The sequence below is a fragment of the Acartia tonsa genome, chromosome 1 (assembly GCF_053477335.1).
Source record: "Acartia tonsa isolate MP-2025a chromosome 1, ASM5347733v1, whole genome shotgun sequence".
NCBI classification, from domain to species: Eukaryota; Metazoa; Arthropoda; class Copepoda; order Calanoida; family Acartiidae; genus Acartia; species Acartia tonsa.
The window spans coordinates 3,833,156-3,859,922 of NC_137260.1; the positions used below are offsets into that span (position 1 = coordinate 3,833,156).

The following is a 26,767-nucleotide window of genomic DNA, read 5'->3' on the forward strand; positions in this document are numbered from 1 at the left end:
CGGTTCTAACAGCATGCGTGTCTTTTTTCTACCATTAACACAAGCCGCGCAATTAAAATTTTAAAAATCTACGCATTTTTTTGCTCACCCTTTAATACGTATGTAGTTAAGAAATAAGAAACCTAATCCATCTCATATTTGAAATATCATTGTCAATATAATCGAATTTTAGGGGATGTGCTGAAAATGGATTGCCTATTTCTTCTCTAATTTCCAAAGTTGTACAGCAAATACCCAAATTATTGCAAACGCTATTTTCAGCTACTCAGATCTAAGGGAAAAACGATATAATGTATAAACGATTTATACATTCAAAATTTTAATTTTTAAAATTTTGATTTTTTTTGGAAGTTTGAAGCTTTTTTAGCTTATAGTAAATATTGAGATAAAACTCGGAAGCTAGGTACACTTTCGGAAACTAAAATTCAGTACATCTTTTAGGGGCGTGTAGAAGGGGGGTGTAAATCACCACCTGCAAAAATTATTGGGTTGATTACACCCTCCTCAGATGTCCACCATCTAGCCCCCATTGACAAGGCTCTACAACACCCCCCAGTTATTGCTATTTATTTTGGGGGGTTAAATACCCCCTCCTAAATAGTTGGGGGTGCCTACGGCACCTCCAGGGTAGGGGTAAATTTTAAATGGGGGGAGTAAAACAGAAAAAAAAATTGGGGTGCCTATGGCACCCCCAAATCCGTTTGGGGAGGGTAATCACCACTTTACCCCCCCTCCTTGGACGTCCTTGATCTGAGTCTTTGAATACAGAGCCCAAAGGAGCTAGGGATGTAGCCGCTAGATCAGAAATATGCTAGACTTATATAGTAGCTATGCTAATAGATATAAAAAATATAGTTAAAAATACTTTATTTAATGGTCATAATAACAAGGTTTTATTGAAAAAGGGAATAGAAGCTTTTGCAATATTAAGTAGAATTGTGAGCAAGCTTCCGGTCAAATGCGCTTATTAAGTCTAACTGTTCTTAATGTTGACCAAACCCATAGTATAATTAAAGCATATTTAAAAACAGTTTGACCTAATGAGCGCATTTGACTGGAATCTTACAGTCAAGTTTGCGAAAGCTACTATTCACTTTGATTTTTATTACAAGAATAAAATAGGAAAAATAAATATTATAAATCATTTTGAAAATAGTTAACATTATTGTATATTTGTGATTATATATCTTTGGTTATTATATTTTTGTAGGCTTATATATGTTTCAAAATTAGGTTATTTAATGGTTAGGTATTTTTGATCTAGTGCAGTTCACGGTAAAATACTCCTGGTATCAATTATCTAAAAAAATCTATGGACTTAAAGGGCAACTAGCGGCCAAACGGCTAAACGTAAATATTATGTATGCACCAAATTTTAACCAATAAAAGAAGGTCTACAATTAATCGGGAATAGCTATTACTCAACAATGCACAGTAATCTCGCAGCGCACATAAATGCGCGAAAAATACTCTTTCAGTCAAGCTTTACTTTTGCACCATTAGATCTTGGCTATTCCAGATCATTTATAGGACTTCTCGTAATGTGTGGGTATTACATGTATGTTCAGCCGATTGGCAACTAGCAGAAGCTTTTTATAGTGCCTATGAGAAAATGACGTCATACTGGCATACCATTAGTCAATTCAAATGTATACTGGCCTGCCATTGGTAATTTAGTCTGTGTATTAGCCTATCATTGTTCATATGTATTTATACATTTTTTATACACTGTAAACAGCTTCCAATTAGCAGCCTTAGATTTTTCGAGATACTCGATACTAGGAATATTTATCGTAAACTGCAATAGATTCGGTAATTTACAAAGACACTGGTTTCCAAAGGGGGATAAGACAATGGATGATGCATTATTTATCTTCCCACAACAATAAGTGTAATAAATTTGGAGGGAGATTATTTTATCTTCCATTATCTAATCCCTGTAACGCTGTTGATTTCAGACTTATATTAAGGTTTACATACAACAATATTTAGTTATTTATAGCATCGTATTATAGACAGGTTTACACGGATGTTAAAATGAAAACCAATTTTGTTAACCCCTTGAGGCTGAAGGCCCCGGCTAACAAAACTGTCATCAATTCTATGTATTTTAATTGTAGAAAATTGTCTGTTCAACGATGCTACACAGGATTTTTCAGTAACTAATTCTAATCCAGCGGATATTAATCGGTTTTGAAGCAATTCTAGAATAGTTATTTCTCGCATCGTATTATAAACGGCTTTCCGCGGATATAGAATGTACAATTATAAGATTAAAACCAGTTTTTTTTACATTTTTATATTCGTAGAAAACTGGATATAATACGATTCTAGACATAGTTTTTTCGTATGGATAAGAACCGGTTCCTATCCACCGGATTCGAATTAATACGAGAATAGTTATTTCTCGTATCGTATTATAAACGGCTTTCCGCGGATATAGAATGTACAATTATAAGATTAAAACTAGTTTTTTTAGCCCCGAGGTGCCAAAGGCACCGGCTAAAAAAACTGGTTTTAATCTTATGATTGTACATTTTTATATTCGTAGAAAGCTGGATATAATTCGATGCTAGACATAGTTTTTTCGTATGGATGAGAACCGGTTCCTATCCACCGGATTGGAATGAATACGAGAAAATACATTAAGCATTAGATTGACATAAAATGGTAAATTTTAAAATTAATTTTTAAGACATTTGTACAAAACAAGGAATTAATAACACTAAATAAGTAGCAAAGTCTTTAATAATAGGACAAGAACAATAAGATCCCCTAAACATTATTTTAACATAATGTTTGTTAGATTGTTTCCTTAAAAGTGTCAAGAACCCCTATTTTTAAAAAAAATTGAAAATAAGAGGGAGGATAGTTTTTTGCTTGTTTTTTTGTTACTTTAGTTCAGGTTAGGTTAGATTGAGTAATGGGAAGCCTCGCAGGATAGGACACCGCAGGAATAGGCAACACAAAATAGGGCTTATAGAGGTTAGACAAAGCAAAAAGAAACCCACTCCCTCTTATTTTCAATTCAATTTAATAACAAGGGGGAGGGTTCCTGTGCTTGATAGACACTTTGTGGGAAAGCACCGGGCCTTGTGCTATGTCACGTGTAACATGTGACGTCATTTGTAGCTTGCAGACTATCTATATGACTGGCCACCAAGACTTAAAGAGCATCTTCTCTACAAAAAATAATTCACCAGAACTTGTTTTGGTTCTAATATACAAACAAGGATGACAACATTCATAAATAGCAAAGCACAACAAAAATTAAGGATGGAAAACAAGGTTAACTGTAATGTTCGTGGTCACAGTAAAAGAAAGCATAGTAAAATATTAGAAGAAAGATAGAAAATCACGAAACCTTTCAAATATAGTTCTATGTCTTTAGATGCATCACCGACTAACCGATGGACCAATTTAGTTGTATATCAGCAATATACCTTGAATAGCAGCCAAGAAAATCACATTACCTCCATAGCGATACAGACTGACAAAGTGAAATATAGAGTAGCTTCTCTACTTGAAAAAAACAGCAATGATTTTAAAATGCCAAAAAATATTTCCAAATTTTCTGTCGGATTTATTTTAATCTTGAGTAATTTCTAGATTCTTTGTCGTCTATGGCTGCCTGATGGTTGGCTCTCTGAAATATTTTTAAACTATAATCATTCAGCAAAAAATTAAAACGATTTAAAATAGATAATCTAGAGGCACACACTTTCAATCAGCCAATAATAGGATGGCAGTGGAAGAACAATCCAGTCAAGTTATTTGTTGAAAGGGCAAATTCTTTTGATTTTGTTCGCATAATGAGTCAGCTAAAAAAGCAGCATTTTTCAAGATAAACATTTTCTTGGATAAATTATATTGGGTAGAAAAACAAAAATTTTCCTCGGGTATTATCAATTCCATAATTAATTATTATCATTCGTGGAAAAATTTCCAGTTATACGATGCTATACATGATTTTTCAGCATGGCTGAGAACCAGTTCTAATCCAGCGGATATTACTCGGTTTCAAAGCATTGATTATACCTGTCTAGAAACGTGAACAATAGCTTCTCCTGACTCAAGCTAAACACAAATTAAATTAATAAGATTTTTAAAAAAACAAGGTGACAACATATAAATGCGAAGCTCAAAAATCAGAAGGAAGGACAAACGAACAATAACTCTAGTAGAGTGTCAGAACTTAATAAGCAGAAAATGAATTTGTAAGCCTAAACAAAATTGAGATGTATATCTTATGATACCATACCATGTTGTTATAGGAATCATCCTTTCTTGCCGGAATATAAACCGCAGTTGTGTCAAGCTGTTGCGAGTCAGCACAGCAACAACAACAACACATGTGACAGACAAGGGTACCCAAAGTTTTACAGCTCAAACCCTTTGGGTACTTTTAACCAATAATCTTAATTCTAATTTCATCATATTTAGGGATTTTTATCAATTTATCATCCATTGTCTTATCCCTTAAGATCCCTAAGTTTTCACCTTTCTTGCGGGAATGTACACCGCAGTTGTGTCAAGCTGTTGCGAGGCAGCGCAGCAACAACAACACACGTGACACACAAGCCCGGCTGTTGTCAACAGGATCACTACTTCCAACAGTGCTAAGATCAACTGAAAATAATGATAGTTATTTATTGCATCGTATCATAATCAGCTTTTCAAGGATTACAATGAAAAATGATGAAATTCCGTGGGGCCAAAGTCCCAGGCTAATATTGGAAATATATTTTCACTTTTATTCTGAATTATTTATTTTGAACTAGCGGCTACGCCCCCCTAGAAGCCTCTAGGGGCACTTAAGGTAGGAGGGGGGAAAAGTCGACCTGATCCCATTTTAAATTTGTGTTCAAAAGAGTAAAAAGAATAGTTTTTTTGGGGGGAGGGGGTGAAAACACCCTCCCTGAAAATAGTTCAAAACCTTTCCAGGACCTAAAAGAAGCTTCACCGTAAAGGAGAACAATATCGGTTCAGCGGTTAGCGAGATCCTTCGGGACAAACAAAAAAACACTTACTACTTTATATAATACTAGCGGCTACGCCCCTAGAGGCCTCTAGTGGCACTTTAAATGTTTTTGTTTGTTAAAGTTAATTTTTTGTGTACGATACCACCTTATTTGACGCTGAAGTCTCCCAGATTTTAAGAAAATTTTCAATTTTTTTGTCATTTCTTTTGGGAGGGTGGAAGTACCCTCCCCCAAAATAGTTAAAAACCTTCCCAGGACATATGAGAATCTACCTTGTTAAGGAGAACCCGATCGGTTTAGCGGTTAGCGAGATCCTTCAGTACACACAGACAGACAGACACACAGACAAACATCCTGTTACTTTAGTATAAGGACTAGCGGCTACGCCCAAAGAGGCCTCTAGTGGCACTTTAAATGTTGTTGTTTGTTAAAGTTAATTTTTTATGTACGATACCACCTTATTTGACGTTGAAGTCTCCTCTAAATTTGAAATTTTTTTGATTTTTTGTCATTTCTCTTGGGAGGGTGGTGGTACCCTCCCCCAAAATAGTTATAAACCTTCCCGGGACTTATGAGAAGCTATCCTGTTCAGGAGAACCCGATCGGTTCAGCGGTTAGCGAGATCCTTCGGTACAGACACACAGACAGACACATAGACATCCTGTTACTTTAGTATAAGGATTACCAGGTAGATCTCTTTTTTTGCACAAAAATTTAAAAACAAATATTAAATTATATCAAGATTATGATCATGTACTATAGAAAATTTCAATTTATTTAAACTACTTAAAGTATCAATTGTATTTGAAACATTGTAATCACACTTATCTTTATCATGATAGAAAAAAAAATATTTGTGAAATGTATTTTTTATAATAAGATACGATACATTTTTTTCAGTATGGATAAGAATCGGTTCTAATCCAGTGGATTTATCCATTTCATCTGTTTCAAATTTTCAGTTTGGCTTCGGATATTACATATTATATCGGCTTTAAAGTCATACTGACATAAAAATTAATCACCTGAACTACTAAAATTGTGTAGTAGTCATCAAATTTGGTTCCATGTTCTCTGATTCCATTCAATGTCTCCTCTAGCCCTCTAAATATATTGTATTAGAGTAAATATTACTAGAATAATAATCTTCATATTTTGTTCCATGTTCTCTTATTATTTTATTCAATGTCTCCTCTAACCCTCTAAATATATTGTATTAGAGTAAATATTAACCCATTCGTGACAATTCGTGCAATAATGCACGATTTAAAAAACCATAAAAAACACATGAAATTTGAAGGTTTAGGTCCTTTTCGGCTTAATGAATATTATAGAGTCAGGATATGGGCAAAACATTCTATTATATAAGTTTGGTATTGGTCAACCATAAATTAGTACAAAACCATTTGTTATGGCTTCACCATCAAATTCGAAAAAAATATTTTTAAGAAGGTAAAAAATACTTATTTGATTTAAATATTTTTAAAAAGGTAGACTTATCTTCTAGTATTTTTTATATATTTTACAACAAAAAAAGAATTTTAGACATAGGTGTTTTTTTAATGCGCTTTTTTTCACATTTAATTGTCGTACAATAATGAACGATTCGGAACGTGCACTATTGAACGATCTATAAATTCGTGTAATATAGATCGATTGGGATCGTACACTATAGAACGATAATTTTTAAATATATTTAACCCATTAATGACAATAGGGTCTTAAACGACGCACAAATTCAAACCTATACTATCACTCTATTTTTTTATGCTGTCCTTTGTAAATGTTTGTAAATAACTGAATAGAGCTTCAAGTTTTGCCCTCTACATTGCTTGGCCTCTCACTTCATTCGATGACCAGATGAAATCATATTTTCATGGCAGAAGTGGAAAAAATAGGAAAAAATTTCCACACCAGGTCTAACTTTTTTCTTTTAAAGAATTAAAACATACTTATTTATAATTAATTATAGCATTTGTTATATATTTTTAGTTTCTGCTAAGTTTTCTTTAATTTTTGTTAGTTTACATACTTTTTTTTGATAAATTATTGTGCGTCGTATTCGACGCCTTCGGACTAATCATTTTAGCCATTGCGTCCTTTTTGACCTTATAGGACAAATCATTTTAGGATTTTACTGTATAATCTCATATAATCTACTAGTTGCTACGCCCCTAACCTCTAGGACGTGTGGGGGATGTCAGGAAAATAGCTTAAAACCATCCCAAGGTATTTATAAAGCTTCCCTGATAAGTAAAACCAATTCAGACCTTCAATTTCTGTAATCTTTGGCTTGAGCCAAAAAACCTTACTACTTTATAGTATGGAATACAATACAAGCAGCGGCTACGCCCCTAGAGGCATCTAGGGCCCCTTAGATTGCAGGGGGAGTCAAATCCCCTCTTTCAATTACAATTTTTTAAAGAAAAAGTTTTTTTTAATTTTTATTTTTTTTTTATTTTCTAGGGATGATTTCTCTTAAGGGATGGTGGTGGTACCCTCCTTCAAAATAGTTATAAACCTTACCAGGACCTAGTAGAAGCTACCATGTAACGGAGCACCATATAGGTTCAGTGGTTAGCAAGGTCCTTTGGTACACACACAAAGACATACAATAACATGTTACTTTATTTTAAGGATATAAAAGTAGTAGCGCAGATAATCTACAACTAGGGTCTGTCTGTACGTCCACCTGTCTGTATTTCCATAATTGCATCCAAATAAATAATAGCTACCTTACAACTAGGGAATGTATGTATGTCTGTCTATATATCCAAAATTACAGCCAATTAAAGACTGTAAATATGTTTATACTTCCGTAATTTTTATTGAAGCCTAGCTGTTAATATATTCATAAAAATAGCGCAAATACTCTACAATTATGGTCTGTCTGTACATCCTTCCGTCTGTATATATATAATTGCATCCAAATAATTAACAACTACGCTACAACTAAGAAATGTATTGGTTAGGGATCTAAAATAATAGGTCAATGGCCGATAAATTGATGTACTTACTCAGGGATATTATACATTACATATTACAATAAACTAACCAATCAAAATACAAATACAATTCCCCACAGTTGGTAAGAAAACAAATAAGAAAAAGTTATTATAAAACTTTAAGGATTAACAGGGGCTGGGGGGGGGGGGGTTGAGGGGTTGTCATGTATTGGGTTGTTCAATATAATTGTCGACAAAATCATATTTCTTTACTAAACATTGTATTAAAGTGAAAGGGTATCTATCTGTGTATCTGCTTAACTGATATGCTTCTTTTTTTACTTTGTAGCTTCTCATAGGTCCTAGGAAGGTTTACAACTATTTTTGGGGAGGTTACCTCCACCCTCCAAAGAGAAATCGCCCCTTGAAAAAGACCCCCTAAAAAATAGAATTAACTTAATGAAATTAATTCTTTTTAAATAAAAAATATTGTTGTTGAATTCAATGACCTCTCCCCATCTCAAGTGCTCCTAAAGGCCTCTAGGGGCGAGGCGTAGCCACTAGTACTAAATAATTATATTCTGAATTGTTTCATACAGACGAATGGACGTACAGACCGACACTGATTGTAGAGTATCTGTGTTATGTATCCTTTTAATAAAGTAACAGGATATACTTTCTACATGTGGCTGTGTGTTGTGTACCAAGGGATCTCACTAACCACTGAACCGATATGGTTCTCCTTTACATGGTAGCTTCTCATAGAACCTGGTAAGGTTTATAAATATTTTGGGGGAGAGTACCACCACCCTCCAAAGAGAAATCGCCACTTAAAAAAGACCCCCACCACAAGAAAAAATAGAATGAACTTAATGAAATTAATTCTTTTTAAATCTAAAATAAAAAATATTGTTGTAGAATTCAATGACCTTTCCCCATCCCAAGTGCCCCTAAAGGCCTCTAGGGGCGTAGCCACTAGTACCAAATAATTATATTCTGAATTGTTTTATACAGACAAATGGACGTACAGACAGACACTTATTGTAGAGTATCTGTGTTATGTATCCTTTTAATTAAGTAACAGGATCTAAATACATTCTACATACATGTGTCTGTGTGTACTAAGGGATCTCACTAACCACTGAATCGATATGGTTCTCCTTTATATTTTAGCTTCTCATAGGACCTGGTAAGGTTTATAATTATTTTGGGGGAGAGTACCACAACCGCTCTAGGAGAAATCACCCCTAGAAAATAATAAACCCCTCTCATTATTTTTTTAAAATTTTTCTTTAAAAACTGTAATTGAAAGAGGGGGTTTGACTCCCCCCAAACCCAAGGGTCCCTGGATGCCTCTAGGGGCGAAGCCGCTGCTAGTATAGTGTTCCATACTATAAAGTAGTAAGGTTTTTGTCTGAAGCTAAAGATTATAGAAATTTCGGGTCTGAATTGGTTTTACTTATCAGGAAAGCTTTATAAATATCTTGGGATGGTTTTATGCTATTTTTCTGACATTCCCCACCCACCCTAGAGGTTAGGGGCGAAGCAACTAATAGATTATACAGTAAAAGCCTAAGAAGATTAGTCCGATATGGTACATAATAGACGCATTGGAAAAATGATTAGTCCGAATGCGTCGGAAACGACGCAAAAAAAAAACTTCTTTGGTATGCCACAAATCAAAAAATCTAAAAATACAAATGTCTTACAATCCCTTAAGGAAGCTGTGTTTAAAATTTCAAGTGATTCTGACGACAGGGGGGAAGTTCGGCACTAATGGGTTAATGTTCCAAAAAATCAACTTTTAGCAATGTTTCATAGATGAAAATCTTCCCAGGACCTATGAGAAGCTTCACTGTAAAGGATAACCGAACAGATTCAGCAGTTAGCGAGGTCCTTTGGTATACACAGACAGACAGACTATAGATATTCTGTTAATTTTCGTATCTATCTATCTATGTTTAAAAAAACTTGCTATACCTTAACAACAACTATAAAACGTCCTTGTCTTGTCTAGTAGCAAAAAAGACAATTTCTCAAATTTTCTCCTGTTCTCTTTCTTTTTCAATGTATCTCTCTCTCTCTATGTCATTTTCTTTCTCTGCTATCGGCTGGGCCATTGTTATCTAATGGAGGGAGAAGTAAAATAGCCTAAAACTAACCAAAGACTTACATATATATGACATATGTTATAGCCTTAAACAATCCCGTGAAGCTTCCTAAAATGGAGAACTCAATCGGTTCAGTGGTTGGCAAGATATTGACACACAAACATAAAAAAACTAAAAGCTTTCTATAATAGGATGGACAGATCAAAATCTATAGAAGTAAATTTTTTCTTTCAATATATCAAAATGTAATGGATATCTGTATGTCTATCTATCTTTCCATGTGTTTTCTAAAATTCATTTTTATCAAAAAGCATTTAAATCTATCTATATCCATATAATTTTTTCATATATGCAATAAGTATTCTTAAATAAATACACCTCTAAATAGCCTAAAACCGACTGACAAAGTAAAACTCGATGCTTATTGCTTTTAGAAATCTTCATATTTAAGATTTTTCTTCTATCAGAATAAGCTGACGTATAATACAAAAAACTTTTTAGACATAGCCACATTTAGAACTATAAATTAGCTTCGCTACTAAATTTAATTGATACAAATTTTTAGCCCTCTCACAGCAAATAAACAAGGATAAACATATTTAAAAGTAGCGCCGCAATAATAGGGTAATAAGTTTTTTGGAGGGTAAAAGGGTTGTATTAAAATTATACAATTATTAAAGACATTTTTAATTGTTAAGTTTATGAAAGTTGAGTTTTTTAAGTCTAGTTCCCTTATAGAAATATCCTACAAATAATCAACTTCTTTCTTTACATCAAAATTCTAAAGTAGAAAGTACTGTTTCACGTCTTTCGAATGTGATAGGTACTCTCAACGCTAAAGTTTCTAAAATATCCAAATAACTATTTGTCATTATTATTCTAAAGGAAAATAAATAATGAAAACAACAACCACACCACAATCCCCTCTTGCTACTTATATTCAAAATCTTCAACAGTTGAATCCAACAGGGAGTTGAATCCATTTTTATAGAAGCAGAAATATAATCTATGATTACGGTTTTGACCCTCTAAAAAACGTAATCTACCAATCCCCTTTCCCCTCTCTTGGTGATGATATCATCAACGCCGATACGATTTTTGAAATGTACCATTCCACTTTCAATAGAGGCGAAACTGGAATAGTACATTTATGTTTACATATCAGCATATTCATAAACATTGATTTCCTTATTTAAATCGACATAATAGTAATGGTATATTCTATTTATTATTTTTATTTTACATAAAAAATTTTTAATTATAAATAGTATTTTAAACATTCCTACAATTAACATAATTTGAAAATAGTTCGTATGATTTCAATTATGTCGATGTTAAAAGTGTAAACCACCATTCCAGTTTGGCCTCTCTTTAAAGTGGAATGGGACATTTCTTAAATCGTACCGGCATTGATGATATCATCACCAAGAGAGGCAAAATTGGATTGGTAGATTACAAAAATCATATCGTCGTTGATGATATCATCACCAAGAGAGGGGAAAGTGGAATGGTAGATTACGTTTTTTAGAGGGTCAAAACTGTAATCATAGATTATATTTCTGCTTCTATAAAAATGGATTCAACCCCCTAACTGTTCAACCCTTTCTTTCAGCTGATTTTTTTGTTTGTTTTGTATTGGTTAGACCACTATTAAAAATGTAGCGCAAGTGTAAATATGTTTAAAATGTCAAAAAATTGTATAGGTATGTGTTTTTACTATTATAAATTATAAAGATTTAATTTTAATCAGCAGTTTTACCTACCCAACATTTTATAATGATGCGATGCATCTCTACGATTCATTAAATCAAAGAAAAAAAGAAATATTAAATATCTGAATCAGATTTTTCAAAAATATACTTTTTTCCTTTACAGGACGATTGAGAATGAAAACTTTTGTTTTTGAAATATATATTTGGCCTGTACAAAGATGTTAGTTTGATAAGGTAGTCTTTGGTTAAGATGGATTCATAGACGTCCAAGGGGGGGGGGGGGTAATGGGGCGATTACCCCCCCCCCCCAAATTTAACCAATTTTTACGTACCCTAAAAATATTTAATATCCTTTTGGGGGCATATTAAGCCCTCCCCCCCCCACCAATCTGTAAGGGTTAAGCTTTAAAATTTTGCTATAATTAGGGTTGGTCTGTCCGTCTGTTGTGGGACAGTTAACTCTTTTCATTAATTTAAACAGGTTAGAATTGAATACTGATTCCTATTACCACAAGGAATAATGTTATTAGCAAAGCATATCTATATTCAAGTCCTAAAAATGTAAGTATGTCCTTATACAGTATCCTGTATTTAAGAAGTTTGAACAAATTTGCTTCCAATTTTGTTTAGACTTATATATTAATTTTCTGCTTATTCAGTTCTGACACTCTACAAGTGTTAATTTTTGTTTGCCTTACTATTTCAAGGTTTCGCTTTTATGGATGATGTTATCCTTAAATGAAAATTGATTAGAAATGAAGCAGCTTATTTTTTGTTCTACTTTATACATACCCCCCCCCCCCCAATGTGTGATCAAGATGCCTCTGGAGATATATATAAGCCAACTTATTTTAGCATAATATTCCCCTTCCCCCACCTCCCCCATCCCCTCAATAATTATGGTTTATTTGTGCATTTGTGTTTCAATTTTTAGTGTCGTGCAGTAGTGTTCGATCCGAATCGTGCAGTACTGAACGAAAAAAAAAACTTTTTTGTCTTACATATTATCAAAAAACTTATTTCGAGACTTGTTTAAGTTTGATAAAAACTAAGAAACCCTGAAAATTTCACAAAAATCGGATCACGGGAAGTAGAATTGTCACTAATGGGTTAATAGGATAATAATCATCAAATTTTGTTCCATGTTCTCTTATTTTATTCAATGTTTCCTCTAGCCCTCTAAATAAATAATATAGTTGATATTACTAGAGTAATAATCATCATGTTTTGTTCTATGTTCTCTTATTTCATTCAATGTCTCCTCTAGCCCTCTAAATATATTGTATTAGAGTAAATATTACTCATAATAATAATCATCATGTTTTGTACGATGTTTTTCTCATACTGAATCTTAATTACTTATATAGTTAGTTAGGTTTGGTTGTATTTGGTACTAGGTAGCCCTGTAGAGTTAGTGCACCTAAAATATAGGCCTAGCAGAGTTAGGGCCGCCAGCAGATATTTGAAATATGGAGTGTGCTAAACTCTTTAAGGAAAATTTTCCACTTGGTAACACATAAATGATTAAGATTTAATGATCAAACTTCAGAGAAAGGGGGACAATAGACTGTTTATTACACTAGTCCCCAACGTTTCCTATTCGTTGGCATAACAACTTTGAGGACTTTAGTAAAACTTTAAAGGTTAGTTTATCAAGTTGATTGTTCAAACGGTTCAACCACTAATTTTAATCTACTGAAGGGGTAACTTTGTGTATCATCATTTAGGTTGTACATCAATTTATCGGCCATTGTCTTATCCCTTTAGATTCCTTACTTAACTTACTTTATTTTCTCAACTCTGTCATCCTCGCATTTCCTGATATTTTCTTCAATTGGCGGCCTATCCAGAGGATCTATCTCAAACTAGAATAATATAAGATTAAAATAAAGCAGAAGTAAACAATAAGAAGGCAGTTTTTAAACAAAATTACAAGAAATTCTGTTTAGACTTTATAATTTTATATTCTGATATCAGAGTAAATGCTGATTAACTTATAGCAATGAAGTTTGGTGATTTTTATTAATTAGTAAAGACCTTCCAACCTTATTCCAATTACAAATTATTTGTTTTCTAACAGATAACTTAGAAAGCACAAATTTCTAAAGGCAAACAACTTTCTGCATTTTCTTAGATTCCTGTTTTTATGTTTGGAATATAAATCTATACTGGCTCTCTGTATGTCTCTCTGTATGTCTGTCTGTCTGTCTGTCTGTGTGTCTGTCTGTGTTTCTCTCTGTATGTCTGTCTGTGTGTCTGTATGTGTGTCTGTCTGTATGTCTGTCTGTGTGTCTGTCTGTGTGTCTGTCTGTGTGTCTGTCTGTGTGTCTGTCTGTGTGTCTGTCTGTGTGTCTGTCTGTGTGTCTGTCTGTATGTCTGTCTGTGTGTCTGTCTGTGTGTCTGTATGTATGTCTGTCTGTGTGTCTGTCTGTGTGTCTGTCTGTGTGTCTGTCTGTGTGTATGTCTGTGTGTCTGTCTGTGTGTCTGTCTGTTTGTCTGTCTGTGTGTTTCTCTGTATGTCTGTCTGTGTGTCTGTCTGTGTGTCTGTCTGTGTGTCTCTCTGTATGTATGTCTGTGTGTCTGTCTGTCTGTGTGTCTGTCTGTATGTCTGTCTGTGTGTCTGTCTGTGTGTCTGTCTGTGTGTCTGTCTGTGTGTCTGTCTGTGTGTCTGTCTGTGTGTCTCCCTGTATGTCTGTCTGTGTGTCTGTCTGTGTGTCTGTCTGTATGTCTGTCTGTGTGTCTCTCTGTGTGTCTCTCTGTATGTCTGTCTGTGTGTCTGTCTGTATGTCTGTCTGTGTGTCTGTCTGTGTGTCTGTCTGTGTGTCTGTCTGTGTGTCTGTCTGTGTGTCTCTCTGTATGTATGTCTGTGTGACTGTCTGTATGTCTGTCTGTGTGTCTATCTGTGTGTCTGTCTGTGTGTCTGTCTGTGTGTGTGTTTGTGTGTCTGTGTGTGTGTCTGTCTGTGTGTCTCTCTGTATGTCTGTCTGTGTGTTTGTCTGTGTGTCTGTCTGTGTGTCTCTCTGTATGTCTGTCTGTGTGTTTGTCTGTGTGTCTCTCTGTGTGAAAATCTGTGTGTCTGTCTGTGTGTCTGTCTGTGTGTCTGCCTGTGTGTCTATCTGTATGTGTGTCTGTGTGTCTGTGTGTCTCTTTGTATGTCTGTCTGTGTGTCTGTCTGTGTGTCTGTCTGTGTGTCTGTCTGTATGTCTGTCTGTGTGTACCGAAGGATCTTGCTTTTATTCACTCTTACAGTGAAGCTTCTCTTAGGTCATGGGAAATTTTATAACTATTTTGGAAAGGGGTTTATACCCTCTAAAGATACCTTCCTTTTTTTAAAACTAAAATTGAAAGTGGCGGAGGTTTGAATCTCCCCCTTTAGAGGCATATAAGGCCTCTAGTAGCCGCTAGTATTAAAGAGAGTTTGAATAGTATGATATTAAATAATGAAACATTCCTGTTCCCAATTGTCCGAATTTTGTCTCAGACTATAGCTAGCCAAAATCTTCTAACTGTGTTTGACCGCGGGACGGAGCCAAAACAACGCGCATATGCCGCGTTGAACAGCGACCGGAGGGAAAAAGAAATTGTCGTCTTTACTGCATTGGGAAAAGGAATAGACGCCATATAAGATTTCACACAGAGCATGACAAAAAAAAATCAAGGAAAGCCTTGATGGCGATACAAACTGGATTCCTATCTATACTTTATTTTCTATGAATATTACTTACCTTAAAGTCTCTGGCTTGTGAAGTGCAGTTATAATGTTCACTGCAGTTCAAAAATTAATGAAAAATAAGCACTAAAAATTAATTTTTCTGAAGGAAATCTATTTTGCATTTTTTCTGGTCAAAAATGATCATTCCATTGCAAAAAAGGCGATATTTGGTTTAAGTAAATATTCATTTATATAGCCTTTTTCAAACATTGTAAACTTAACATCGGTATTAAATGATGAGCTAACTCTCGATCAATTATTACCTTGGGATTTAAATATTCATTCCATTGCAAAAAACGCGATCTTTGGTTTGTTTAAATGTCCATTTATTTAGCATTTTTCAAGAATGTCAAGCGTGGGAAAATTTTTAGAACACTCGATCATTTAATACCTTGGGATTTAAATATCCATTTATGCTAAATTTTGTTTGCTTAAATAACTCATTTATGCTAAATTTTGTTTGATTAAATAACTCATTTATTAGCTCTGAAATGAATTGTATTATATACAGATAGTATACAATTTTGTGTAATAATGTTTTTCAAATAATAAAACTGTATTTTGAGGCTTTTTTTTCCTGATACAAAAATCACAAAGCCAATGGAGAAAATAAGATATTATTTATTAATTTTTGTCAATGGTAAGCGGGTTAAATTAAAAATACTTTTTATTCGTTAAAGAAAGCACACTGCATATTCACAATTCAAAAAAATATGCTATGTTTCATGGGAAAATCGCTTATTTGTTCTGTTTTATAGCACTTTTTAGCCCTTTTTAAATCAAAACTAATAACTATTATCTGCTGATTATATTATTAATTAATTTTCCTTCTAAGAAACTGCAGATCATCTTTGTATTGTCTAATCTGATAATATTCACTATTGTTCATATCAGACATGCGGAATCCTAAAAAATAATTGGATTTATGATATACGTGGATAATGTGACAGAGGAAAATTGGCGTAAACTTAAGTTGCTAACATTATTAGTCAGTTTGGTAGGAGGAGAGGGGGTGGGGAAATGGGTTGGAAGGGGGAATCTTTTTTTTTTAGCCCGCTGTGTGTTAAACTTAATTACAGAACATAGAATTCTGGTGTAAAATCTTATCCAAGTAATAATACATCCATTTGTAGACTAGCTTTGATTTTACAAATATACAAGGAACTACCTGTTAGTGTTATGACTACTACAGCAAACAAACAGCCAATAATGTTGAGCATCAGGAACGGTGTTACAAGCTTGTAGAAGCGACTAGAATGAAAAAAATAACTATAATTATCATTAATAAATAGGATTAAAAAGTTCGTATACATACATATTTGATTTTCTCAATTTCAAATGCATTTTATTTTTTCTAATTTGTTTTATAAAATTGGATGATATAATTTTCAGAAAATTTGCACATGCTCTAACCAATAATATAAACGGATGTTCCAAAAACGTATTTTTTTGGGTCCAATTTAATTATTAGAAATCTAGCTCAACTAAATTTAATATTACGCCTTTTAATAGAAAAAGACATTCTCCATTTGATAAATGTAAAAGTATAGATATATAACCCATATAACTAGTTGGCTTAAGTGGTACTGACCTTTTTTGTCTGCTAACAAATTGCTTTTTGCTATTTTGTAGCGACTGTGTTAATTTCTGCGTCGCTATTGGCTGATATTCAATGACGCACTTAAAAGTTGGAATATACGTCTAAATGGTAACTTACTTAACTGACAGTAGACCAATTGAACCAATAACGATGAAAACAATTCCACACCAGATCTCATCGTATATACTTATGGTTCTAAAAAAGAATAATATAATAATTATATCAAAGTAGCAGGATCTTTGTCTATAGGTCAGTTAGTAACTTGCTAACCGCTAAATTGGCTTTAGAAAAATTTACTTCAACACTAAATCTTATTTGTACATTTCAAAAGTTAAAGATCGTCTATACCTTCCATTTAGTGCCATTATAGACCTCTAGGGGCGTATGTGCTAGTAAAAATTATATTGCAAATATAGTTTAAATTGACGTATTTTGTGCATTTTAGACTATAAAATAGCGTTTGACGAACAAGCTACAAAATTTTATTCGGAAAGAATCTTTTGAAAAATATTCTATAAGTTGATACTGGAAATTATGATTACCTTATAAGGAAATGGTTGAGGAAAAAGCAGAGAAAAAATATTATACCAATTCCAATCTAAAAATAGATAAATAAGGATTAAAAACTAATAATTTAAGGGTCTAGTAATCACAGAATTCTTCACAACCCCCCCCCCCCCCCCCCCACCCTAACATCTTATTAGCCATTTAAATAATTGAGTTTTCCATTTTAGTAAAGCCCCACAAAGGGTTTGAGATGTTGTTAGGATATTAGTGCTGTTATTTTGCCTTTCTTTTTGGAATAAAGAGTTCACTAGGATCACAGCGTTAGTAGAGTTGAACTGGAAGACAATCTTTTATTCTTTTTAAAGTTGACTGTTTCAGAGAAAAAGGTATACATATTATGTACAATCTAATAGTTTTAATAAAAATATAGTTACCTGGCAACCAGAAAGGACCTGGATTGTCCTGTCTTTGTAGTGTGCACGTCTGGGAGAATTACCGATACAACAGTATACCTAAATGTTTGAATAAATAGTAGTTATAATATTTTGCGTTTATTACACTATTATATTTTGGAGTGCGATTATAAAGCGCCCTAAATAGTGTTCAGAGTTCTTTTTTAATGGGAGGCGAAATTATTGTATGTCAAAAAATATATTTTGTTATCTATACCTTACAGCAAATTGTTGATCCTGTTATGCTTGTAACTCCTACATTTAACAATATTTTTGTTGTTTTTACCATAAATTATACGAAAAATTTCAAATATAATCTCAGTTTTACTTAAATCTGTCCACTCATTATATACTATCATTGCAATCCTTTTTGCATGTTTCTTTTAGACCGTTTTTCTTAGCTCACTTAGATCTCTTAGCTCACATGTACTCAGATAATTTGCATAACAAAAAAAATTGTTTCCTTGAACTAGTGATATTATGATCTCTAGGCAGGCCAGGGTTTTAAATATAGCATCACTGAAACGAAAAAAAATATTAATATTTGATTTGTCTATATCTTAAGTAATAAACTTAATGGATTTTTAGAAAGATTTCTTAACTTGCTTGATCTCTCCTAACCTATTTTAGTTGTAAAAAAAACTTTTAAATTCAGCTGGATGTCTAAACATGTTCTTTTCCATTTTTTTCCTCGCACACAACCGGTTTTTTTTATTTAATGCTTATGAGCGGTTGTGGCGCAATTTGCAAAGCCCTGGTTGTAACTTTTAGAAAAATAATTAATTCATACGAATAAAAAAATATTTAGTTACATTTTTTGCAATACGGAGAAGAAATATGGGAGGGAGTAGACATTGGGCTGTTTGTTACACTAGTCCCCAAAGGTTTCATTAAATTTTTATCGATTGGTTCATTAGGTTGAGTGTACAATAGTTTCAACCACTAATTGTAATCTACAGAAGAAGTATTTTTGTGTATCATCATTAGGGATGTACTTTAATTTATTGGCTATTGTCTTACCCCTGAGCGAGGCTGCTTATTAAATAAGAATAATTCTGATAAAAATCTTACGCGTGTGATTTCAACGTTGACAAAGGAATAATCCCTGAAAAGAAAAATACTGAAACACTTACTAGCTATAGTTTGTATTATATGCACTTAGGAAGATAGTTTGACTGACTCTTATTGAAGCAAAAGCTAAAATAGAAACATATTGTATGACGTCATTTTTTTACTAAAATACTTACTGGCTTATATAGATGGTTTGAAAAACTCTAATTGAAGCAAAAGCTAAAACAAAAATATATTTGGTTATTCATTTTATGCTTGTAGTAGCGAGGGTACTCTATACTACAAAATTATGTACGTCTATCTATCAGAAAAGGTAAAATAAATTCAAAATTTTCTCAGCTACTATTCAAGATAGGCGGCTACTCATTTTGTGAACCTTCCCATAACCTTAGGCATCCAGTTTATAACTCTCATGATGGGAATTTCTGGGAATAGAATATTGAAACCTCTGATAATGTGCATAACTTAATTTGTCTGTCTGTTTGATTGTAATCAATATTTTATTTATTTTTATTTCTATGCTTTGTTGCTTATGGTTGTAGTTTTCCTTGTTTGAATAGTTTTAGAATTTATAAATTAAACTAAGAAAGTAGTCTATAATACAAAGTAGAACGATGTCTGTCTGTTTGTCTGTCTGTTTGTCTGTCTGTTTGTCTGTCTGTTTGTCTGTCTGTTTGTCTGTCTGTTTGTCTCTCTGTTTGTTTGTCTGTCTGTCTGTTTGTTTCTAGCGAAGGATTTCACTAACCGCTGAACCGATCGGGTTCTTCTTTACAGGGTAGCTTCTCATAGGTCCCGGGAAGGTTTATAACTATTTTCTTGGGGGGTGGGACACCCCTAACCCCCCCTAAAAAATGAGAAATACCCCCCACCCGAAAAAAAAAGATTTTTAAAAAAAATTTCTTTAAAATCTAAAACAATTAGTTTGATAAAACCTCTTAGAACAAAGCCCCTAGAGGCTAGGGGCGAAGCCGCTAGTTCAAGTTAAAAAGTAACAAGTATAGGGAATTGATGTTAGAATAATAGATAGATAATTTGTCATTTGATAAAAAATGTCTTTAATTAACCTGGCAATAATAATCTTACATGTACCTTTTCCTATTTTATTAATACATAAAATCCTTATAATCCTTTTTGACACTTGAAAAATGAAATCAGTTACATGTACATCAATTCAACAGGGGGGTGACGTGAAAAAAAGGAATGCAGGCCTTCCAAATTTTAGGAGTAGAGGTGGAAGGAAGTCAAAGCTTTTTTATTTGGGGGTGGTAAAAACTTTTGGATGGAGGTATAATTCCTTTTTGGGACCCTAAAATTCGTGTGAGGTGGAAACACACCTTTACGGCCCCCTGAACGTACATGCGGTGGGAGGGGATCACCTCCAAAACACCCTCGTACCGCACGCCACTGAAAGAAATATAAACTCACCTAGAAGAACTACACAAGCCAAAGCGTCAAAAATGCTCAAAACTAAAAAAAAACATATTTTTTTTTATTGATTTTATGATTTTTCAATTTACTCTATAATTTACTTTGTCTGTCCGCCTGTCCGTTATGGTATGAGGCCAATACATTTAACTGGCTGTTTTTTCAGACTGCTTTTTTTTTGACGATACCACTTGCAATACTGCCTTCTAGTATTCAGCAATGGATGTATAATACAGAGGAAGTTTTGTCGTCAATTTAGGTTGCTACAATGGTCCTTATTTATTGGTCAGTAGTGTTAAATTTTGGGTATAGTTTCGGCGTATTTTCACAAGCTTTTGATAGGTTAGACTAGGTTCAGTTTGGTTGGGTGATTGCCCCGCAGGGTTAGAGCCCCCGCAAGGCCTAGAAATAGGGGAAGAGCTACTGTGAAACTATGACAAAACGCCCCTTAAGATTACTTTCCACGATAGGGACTATACCCCAAATTTTTAATTAAAATTGCAGAGAAAATTACAACTTGAGGGATAAAATACATGATTTTGCATGTTAAATACCTATTCCAGTATGGCTTCGAAACCGATTAATATCCGCTGGATTAGAACTGGTTCTCATCCACAATAAAAAAATCATGTAAAATATCGTATTACAGAAATTTTTCCGATATATTAAACTAAAAATCATAAACATAAAACCAGTTTTGTTGTCTGTAGCCTTCGGCCCCAGAAGGTAAACACAACTGGTTTAAATCTTATAATTTCTCATTTTTAAACCGCGGAATGCTGTATATAATACGATACGATAAATAACTAATACTTACTTAAGAAAAAAGTTAAACAAGTATTTTTCTTCTTTTTCAGGTAATACAAGCCAACACAACCTTAAACAGGAAAAAATATTATTTGGACTTTCCCTTAAAATGTATGTCGAGCACTTAACCCCCCCCCCTCCCCTCCTAATATTCATATTAATTAAAAATAAGTGGAAGAGGATTGTTTTAACCCTGTTAGGCCTATTTACCTGTACTGCTTTAACTCTGAAGGGTTACCCAGTCCCCAATATTACCCAACCTAACCTTACTTACAGTATTAAACAATTTTCGATTTGAAAATTTTGTATGACTATAGAAATCAACTTTATTAAGCAGAAACTAGAGTAAAACATTAAAGAGAGAAAGGATTAAATAACTGTATCTCCCCATCGCAACCGCCTTGTGCAAACTTTCTATTTTTTCATTGAAAATCAACCGATGGTGTCGCTTATATTAACACAGCCAAGTAGCAGAAAATAATTTATAAGCAGACGAAATAGGTCTTTGAAAAAGGAAGGGAGGTAGTTGTCTGTATATACATCTATACTATAGATATGTTTGCATAATATATTGCTAGGTTTTCTTACAATATGCTAAATGTATTAAATGCAATTTTTGGTCTTATTATGAAATGGGTTGTTACATGTATATCGTTTGTTTCACTATTTTGAATGTTGTACGTCATCCTTGTTTTTAACGCAAATTGTCTAACCTGTTAGAATAAATAGGAAACCCGTAACAACTCCTTCAAATACTACATACATTAATCTTGTACCTATAACTGTAGCTATCTGAAAATAAAATATTATTCTCTAACAACTCCTACAAATACTACATACATTAATCTTGTACCTATAACTGTAGCTATCTGAAAATAAAATATTATTCTATAACAACTCCTACAAATACTACATACATTAATCTTGTACCTATAACTGTAGCTATCTGAAAATAAAATATTATTCTATAACAACTCCTACAAATACTACATACATTAATCTTGTACCTATAATTGTAGCTATCTAAAAGTAAAATATTATTCTATAACAACTCCTACAAATACTACATACATTAATCTTGTACCTATAACTGTAGCTATCTGAAAATAAAATATTATCCTGTAACAACTCCTACAAATACTACATACATTAATCTTGTACCTATAACTGCATGTAGCTATCTGAAAATAAAATATTATTCTCTAACAACTCCTACAAATACTACATACATTAATCTTGTACCTATAACTATAGCTATCTAAAATTAAAAGGAAAATAAACAATTTTTATCATCCTATTTGAATACAAAACTCAATATTGGGTTCCATGTACTATTTTTCCTACTAACGGCTACGCCCCTAGAGGCCTATAGGGAAACTGTAGGGGAATTTATGGTAGAGTAAGTCGACCTTCACTTTCAATTTTAGTGATGAAACGAAAAAAAAGGTTTTTTTAAATTTTTTTTTTTTTGGGGGGGGGAGAGAGGTTCCTTTTTTTTCTTTAGAATTTGGCATTTTTTAATTTGTGCACGTGTTTTTGTTCCCAGGTTCATTTATTTAGCCATTTCTGAGCTCTAACTGGAAACATACTTAACTTACATACATATATATGTATTTAACTGTTTTAATATAAATAAGTTTACCTGTAGCAAAATAGTGAGACATCCAGTTATAATATGACATGAAGAAATGTTTCTCATATTTTCTTCATCTTTCTCGTCTAAGCTAGTTTTCTCTAAAAAGTTTTTGATAGGATTGCAATAAAGTTTTTTTGTATTTTTTATATTCATATGAAGCTTAAGACATTAAAAAAAATTTAGTGCTTTTTCAATTATTATACCTACAATTTACCCCTTGGTTTTATACTATTTTTCTGAAAGTGGGACACCAAAATATGCTTTTTACAATGTTTGCGAATGTTAGACAGTGTCAAATGCTTGCTGTAAATCCAAAAATATAAATCTTAGTCTTTAGTGAAATCAGTTTATGAGCAGAGTAATTACTGTCACTTTTAATTACCTTGTTTTTCATGAATAATAATGGTAACTCCATCTGTATCTACTTCATCATTATCTTCAGACAACCTCTCCCTCCCATTGGAGTCAGGCTTGTCCCTACCATTTAAGTCTAACGACGCCATTTTTCTGAAAATGTTTTTGGTTTACAAAATATGAATTTTTACTTTTTTTACTCTGGAGTTATTGATTCTTAATAAAAGATCATTTTTAAAAAAATATATGGGAATTCATTGCAAATAAGTATACCTATAATCTATTCAAGTAATTTATTGTATTAGATAGTAATACCTAACATTGGAAATTTAATTTACATTTGATTTTTTGTCAAACGTTTTATGGTTGAGCTTTCACTGCAATATACTTATTTTCGTGGATTTTTAGAATTATAATCGGTAGATTTTTAAGAATGAAACTTTTCTACATTTTTTAGGTCGATTATGCAAAATTTTTATAGCAGAAACATATCATTAAAAGTTTTTAAATGCGTTGCTACTCTATAGTTGTTGATGTCAGTTTGTCTGGAAAATTAATTTAAAGAAAAGTAAAATTTAAATAATGCGTAATATATTCTTACTAGGGATCTAAAGGGATAAGACAAAGGCCGAAAAAATGATGTAAATCCCAAATGATGATTCACAAAATTACTACTTCTGTAGATTAAAATTAGTGGCTGGAACGTTTGAACAATCAACTTAATAAATCTTTATAAATCTTTGGGGTCTAGTGTAACTAACACCCCATTGTCTCCTATCTCTCTGATTTTTTAACTTGATTAAATGTATTTGGTCATAATTTGCAATTTTAAACATAGAAACATATTACATAATCATTTTAGAATTTTAATTTAGATTAAGTATAAAACATAAATGTATTTCACATACGTTTTCATCTTAAAGATATTTTATTAGATATATCTTTTTTTATTAGATATAGGTATATATCTAACTTTTGTGTGATTTAATTTAATATAACTCTTTCAGCACTGTGTAGAGCTACTGTAGAGATGTCAATATTTACAAAATATCTCTCTGTGTACATGTTTAGGTGTGTGTGTGTGTGTGTGTGTGAGAGTGTGTGTGGGTGTTTGTGTGTGTGTGTGAGTGTGTGTGGGTGTTTGTGTGTGAGAGTGTGTGTGGGTGTTTGTGTGTGTGTGAGAGTGTGTGTGGGTGTTTGTGTGTGTGTTGTTTTGCCCAACAACCAAACAGAGAACTTTCTGACTTTCTTTTGCAGACTTTCTCGAAAGCTTTCAAAATATTATATGTAAACAGACAACAATATTTCAGGGAGAAGGGGGGCAAAGGGCTGTTTATTACACTAGTCCCCAAAGTTTTATAATAGCTTTTTTTATTTTTCATTGGCTTAACTACTTTTAGGACTTGTATTGATTATTTGGTTCATTATGTTGAGTGTTCAAATGTTTCGACCACTAAATGTACATTACAGAAGGGTGAATTATGTGTAGCAGCATTGGGGATGTACATATATTAATCGGCCATTGTCTTATCCCTTTAGATCCCGGAAACATTTAACTTTTTTGTGCAGATTCATTTGCTCACGCTCTATACCTAGCGAAATATGATGGGTGATTATCTGATATTAGTATTACTGATACAGATTTTACTATGATTAAGTAACTACTTTATAACTTACTTTGTCCGTTCGTTTATGATTTCAATAACATCTACTTAATTTTTCTGTCCTCTTGAATAGAAAAATTATTTTAAAATTTTTTTTGTGTATTATCTACTCTACCTATGAATGTCGGCATCCTTTTTACTTATCTGAAATGCCATAAATATTTATTTAAAAATGCATTTTTTTGGGGTCTTAAGGAAACTATTTACTGCGAATTCCAACAAAATTCGCAATTCCTAGGAGGGGTTTAATTAATAAAAAAAAAATATTTTTATACTAAATTTAAAAGTAACAGGATATCTGTCTTTGTATACTATGTTTGTATGTAGCTCAAGATCTCGCTAACCGCTAGCTCTCGGAATGATTCTCCTTTATAGGTCTAAAGAAGGTTTATAATTTTTTTTGAAGTAGGATACCTCCAGCCTCCCAAGAGAAATCGCCCCTGAAAAAATATTCCATCCCCATTTTTTTAGTAGCGAAGCTACTCTATAATTCACTTTGTCCGTCTGTCTGTCCGTCTGTCCGTCCGTCTGAGACAAAGGGGGGGGAACGTGATTTTCTCGGCTCCTATAAAAGATAGACAGCTGAAACTTTTAGTGAACATTCTCATAACATATGCCCATCTAATCTATACATTGTTTTGTCCACCTGTCTGTTATTTGAGGAGCTAGATCGATTCCTAGATTTCATGTTTTCTTGATTTTCTCAACTCCTTTCTAAGATAATTGGCTGAAATTTTCGGGGATTGCTTAGATTTACATTCTACATAAGTTCCTTAAGCTTTATTGTGATTTATTTGTTTATTAGGGTGCTAGATCGATTCCTAGATTTTTATGTTTTTTTCGATTCCTATTCAGGATTGGCGGCTGAAATTATCAGGGATTGAATATGCTCATATTCTACATATTTTCATCAAGTTTCATTAAGATTTGTCTATAAATTGCGGTGCTGGATCGATTCCTAGATTTTTTAATTTTTGTGATTTTGAAGGTTGAGTGATTTTGAAGGTTTCCTGATTTCCCTGTTTTATCAAGATTAATGTTTATTGTATGACACTGCTTTATAGTAATTTTTCCCAATATCCATTCATAATTTTTGAGCTTCGCTACTTATGGATGTTGTCATCCTTGTTTTCTTATATTATTTTCTATCTAAAACAAAATGAAAAAAGGAAGGTCAACTCACATTTTAAAATGCACAAATAGCATTTTTATGTGGTTTCATTTTTGATTTATTGACTTAATAATAACTATCTGAAATAGTTTTTTTTATGTATAAAACTTTTTTATTAATTTCTCCAAAATAATTATCTACACTCTAAAAACAATTATACCTTAAAAGTTTAAATTGTATTTTTATCCAGAGCTGGATCTTTAAATCATTTTAGTGGTAACCAGATCGGGGTGAGCCAACTTTCCACCAATGAGAGCACAGCATTTTATGAAATGTCGCGCTGTGATTGGCTGAAATTCGGCTCATCACGATGTGGCTCACCACTAAAATGATTTACAGATCCAGCTCAGTAAATTTCTATAACATCTTGAGGGATAAGACACGTACATACCCAATTCTGATACACAAAATTACCTCTTCTGTAGATTACATTTAGTGATTGAAACGTTTAGATACTCAACTTATTGAACCGACCAATCAAAATTCATTAAAAGGTATCAAAGTTGTTAAGCCAACGAATAATGAAATGTTATAATAAAACTTTTGGGACTAGGGTAATAAATATCCAGCCCCTAATTTTACTAGCCAATTAAAAAAAAACAATTTATTGATAATTCC

At 32.9% G+C, this 26,767-nt stretch overlaps 1 protein-coding gene across 2 annotated transcripts; it reads right to left on the minus strand.

The window, feature by feature from the left end:
• Window positions 1-852: 852 nt before the first annotated feature.
• Window positions 853-23,498, minus strand: LOC145331847 (uncharacterized). Of its 2 annotated transcripts, none has more exons than XM_080176731.1 (19): window positions 23,343-23,498; window positions 22,967-23,058; window positions 22,038-22,116; window positions 21,335-21,394; window positions 20,518-20,559; window positions 19,155-19,218; window positions 18,483-18,540; window positions 18,239-18,274; window positions 18,004-18,081; window positions 17,605-17,660; window positions 17,180-17,257; window positions 16,631-16,713; window positions 16,290-16,368; window positions 15,476-15,515; window positions 13,536-13,615; window positions 6,008-6,086; window positions 4,501-4,629; window positions 4,039-4,077; window positions 853-3,646 (listed from the first exon to the last, which is right to left on the minus strand). In XM_080176731.1, the coding sequence occupies exons 1-19, from the start codon at window positions 23,461-23,463 to the stop codon at window positions 3,584-3,586; spliced, it is 1,356 nt and encodes a 451-aa protein (XP_080032857.1). In that variant the 5' UTR covers window positions 23,464-23,498; the 3' UTR covers window positions 853-3,583. The 2 variants fall into 2 exon arrangements, with proteins under 2 accessions (XP_080032857.1, XP_080032927.1); XM_080176801.1 differs by lacking the exon at window positions 19,155-19,218 and adding an exon at window positions 19,269-19,311.
• Between the last annotated feature and the right edge of the window lie 3,269 nt (window positions 23,499-26,767).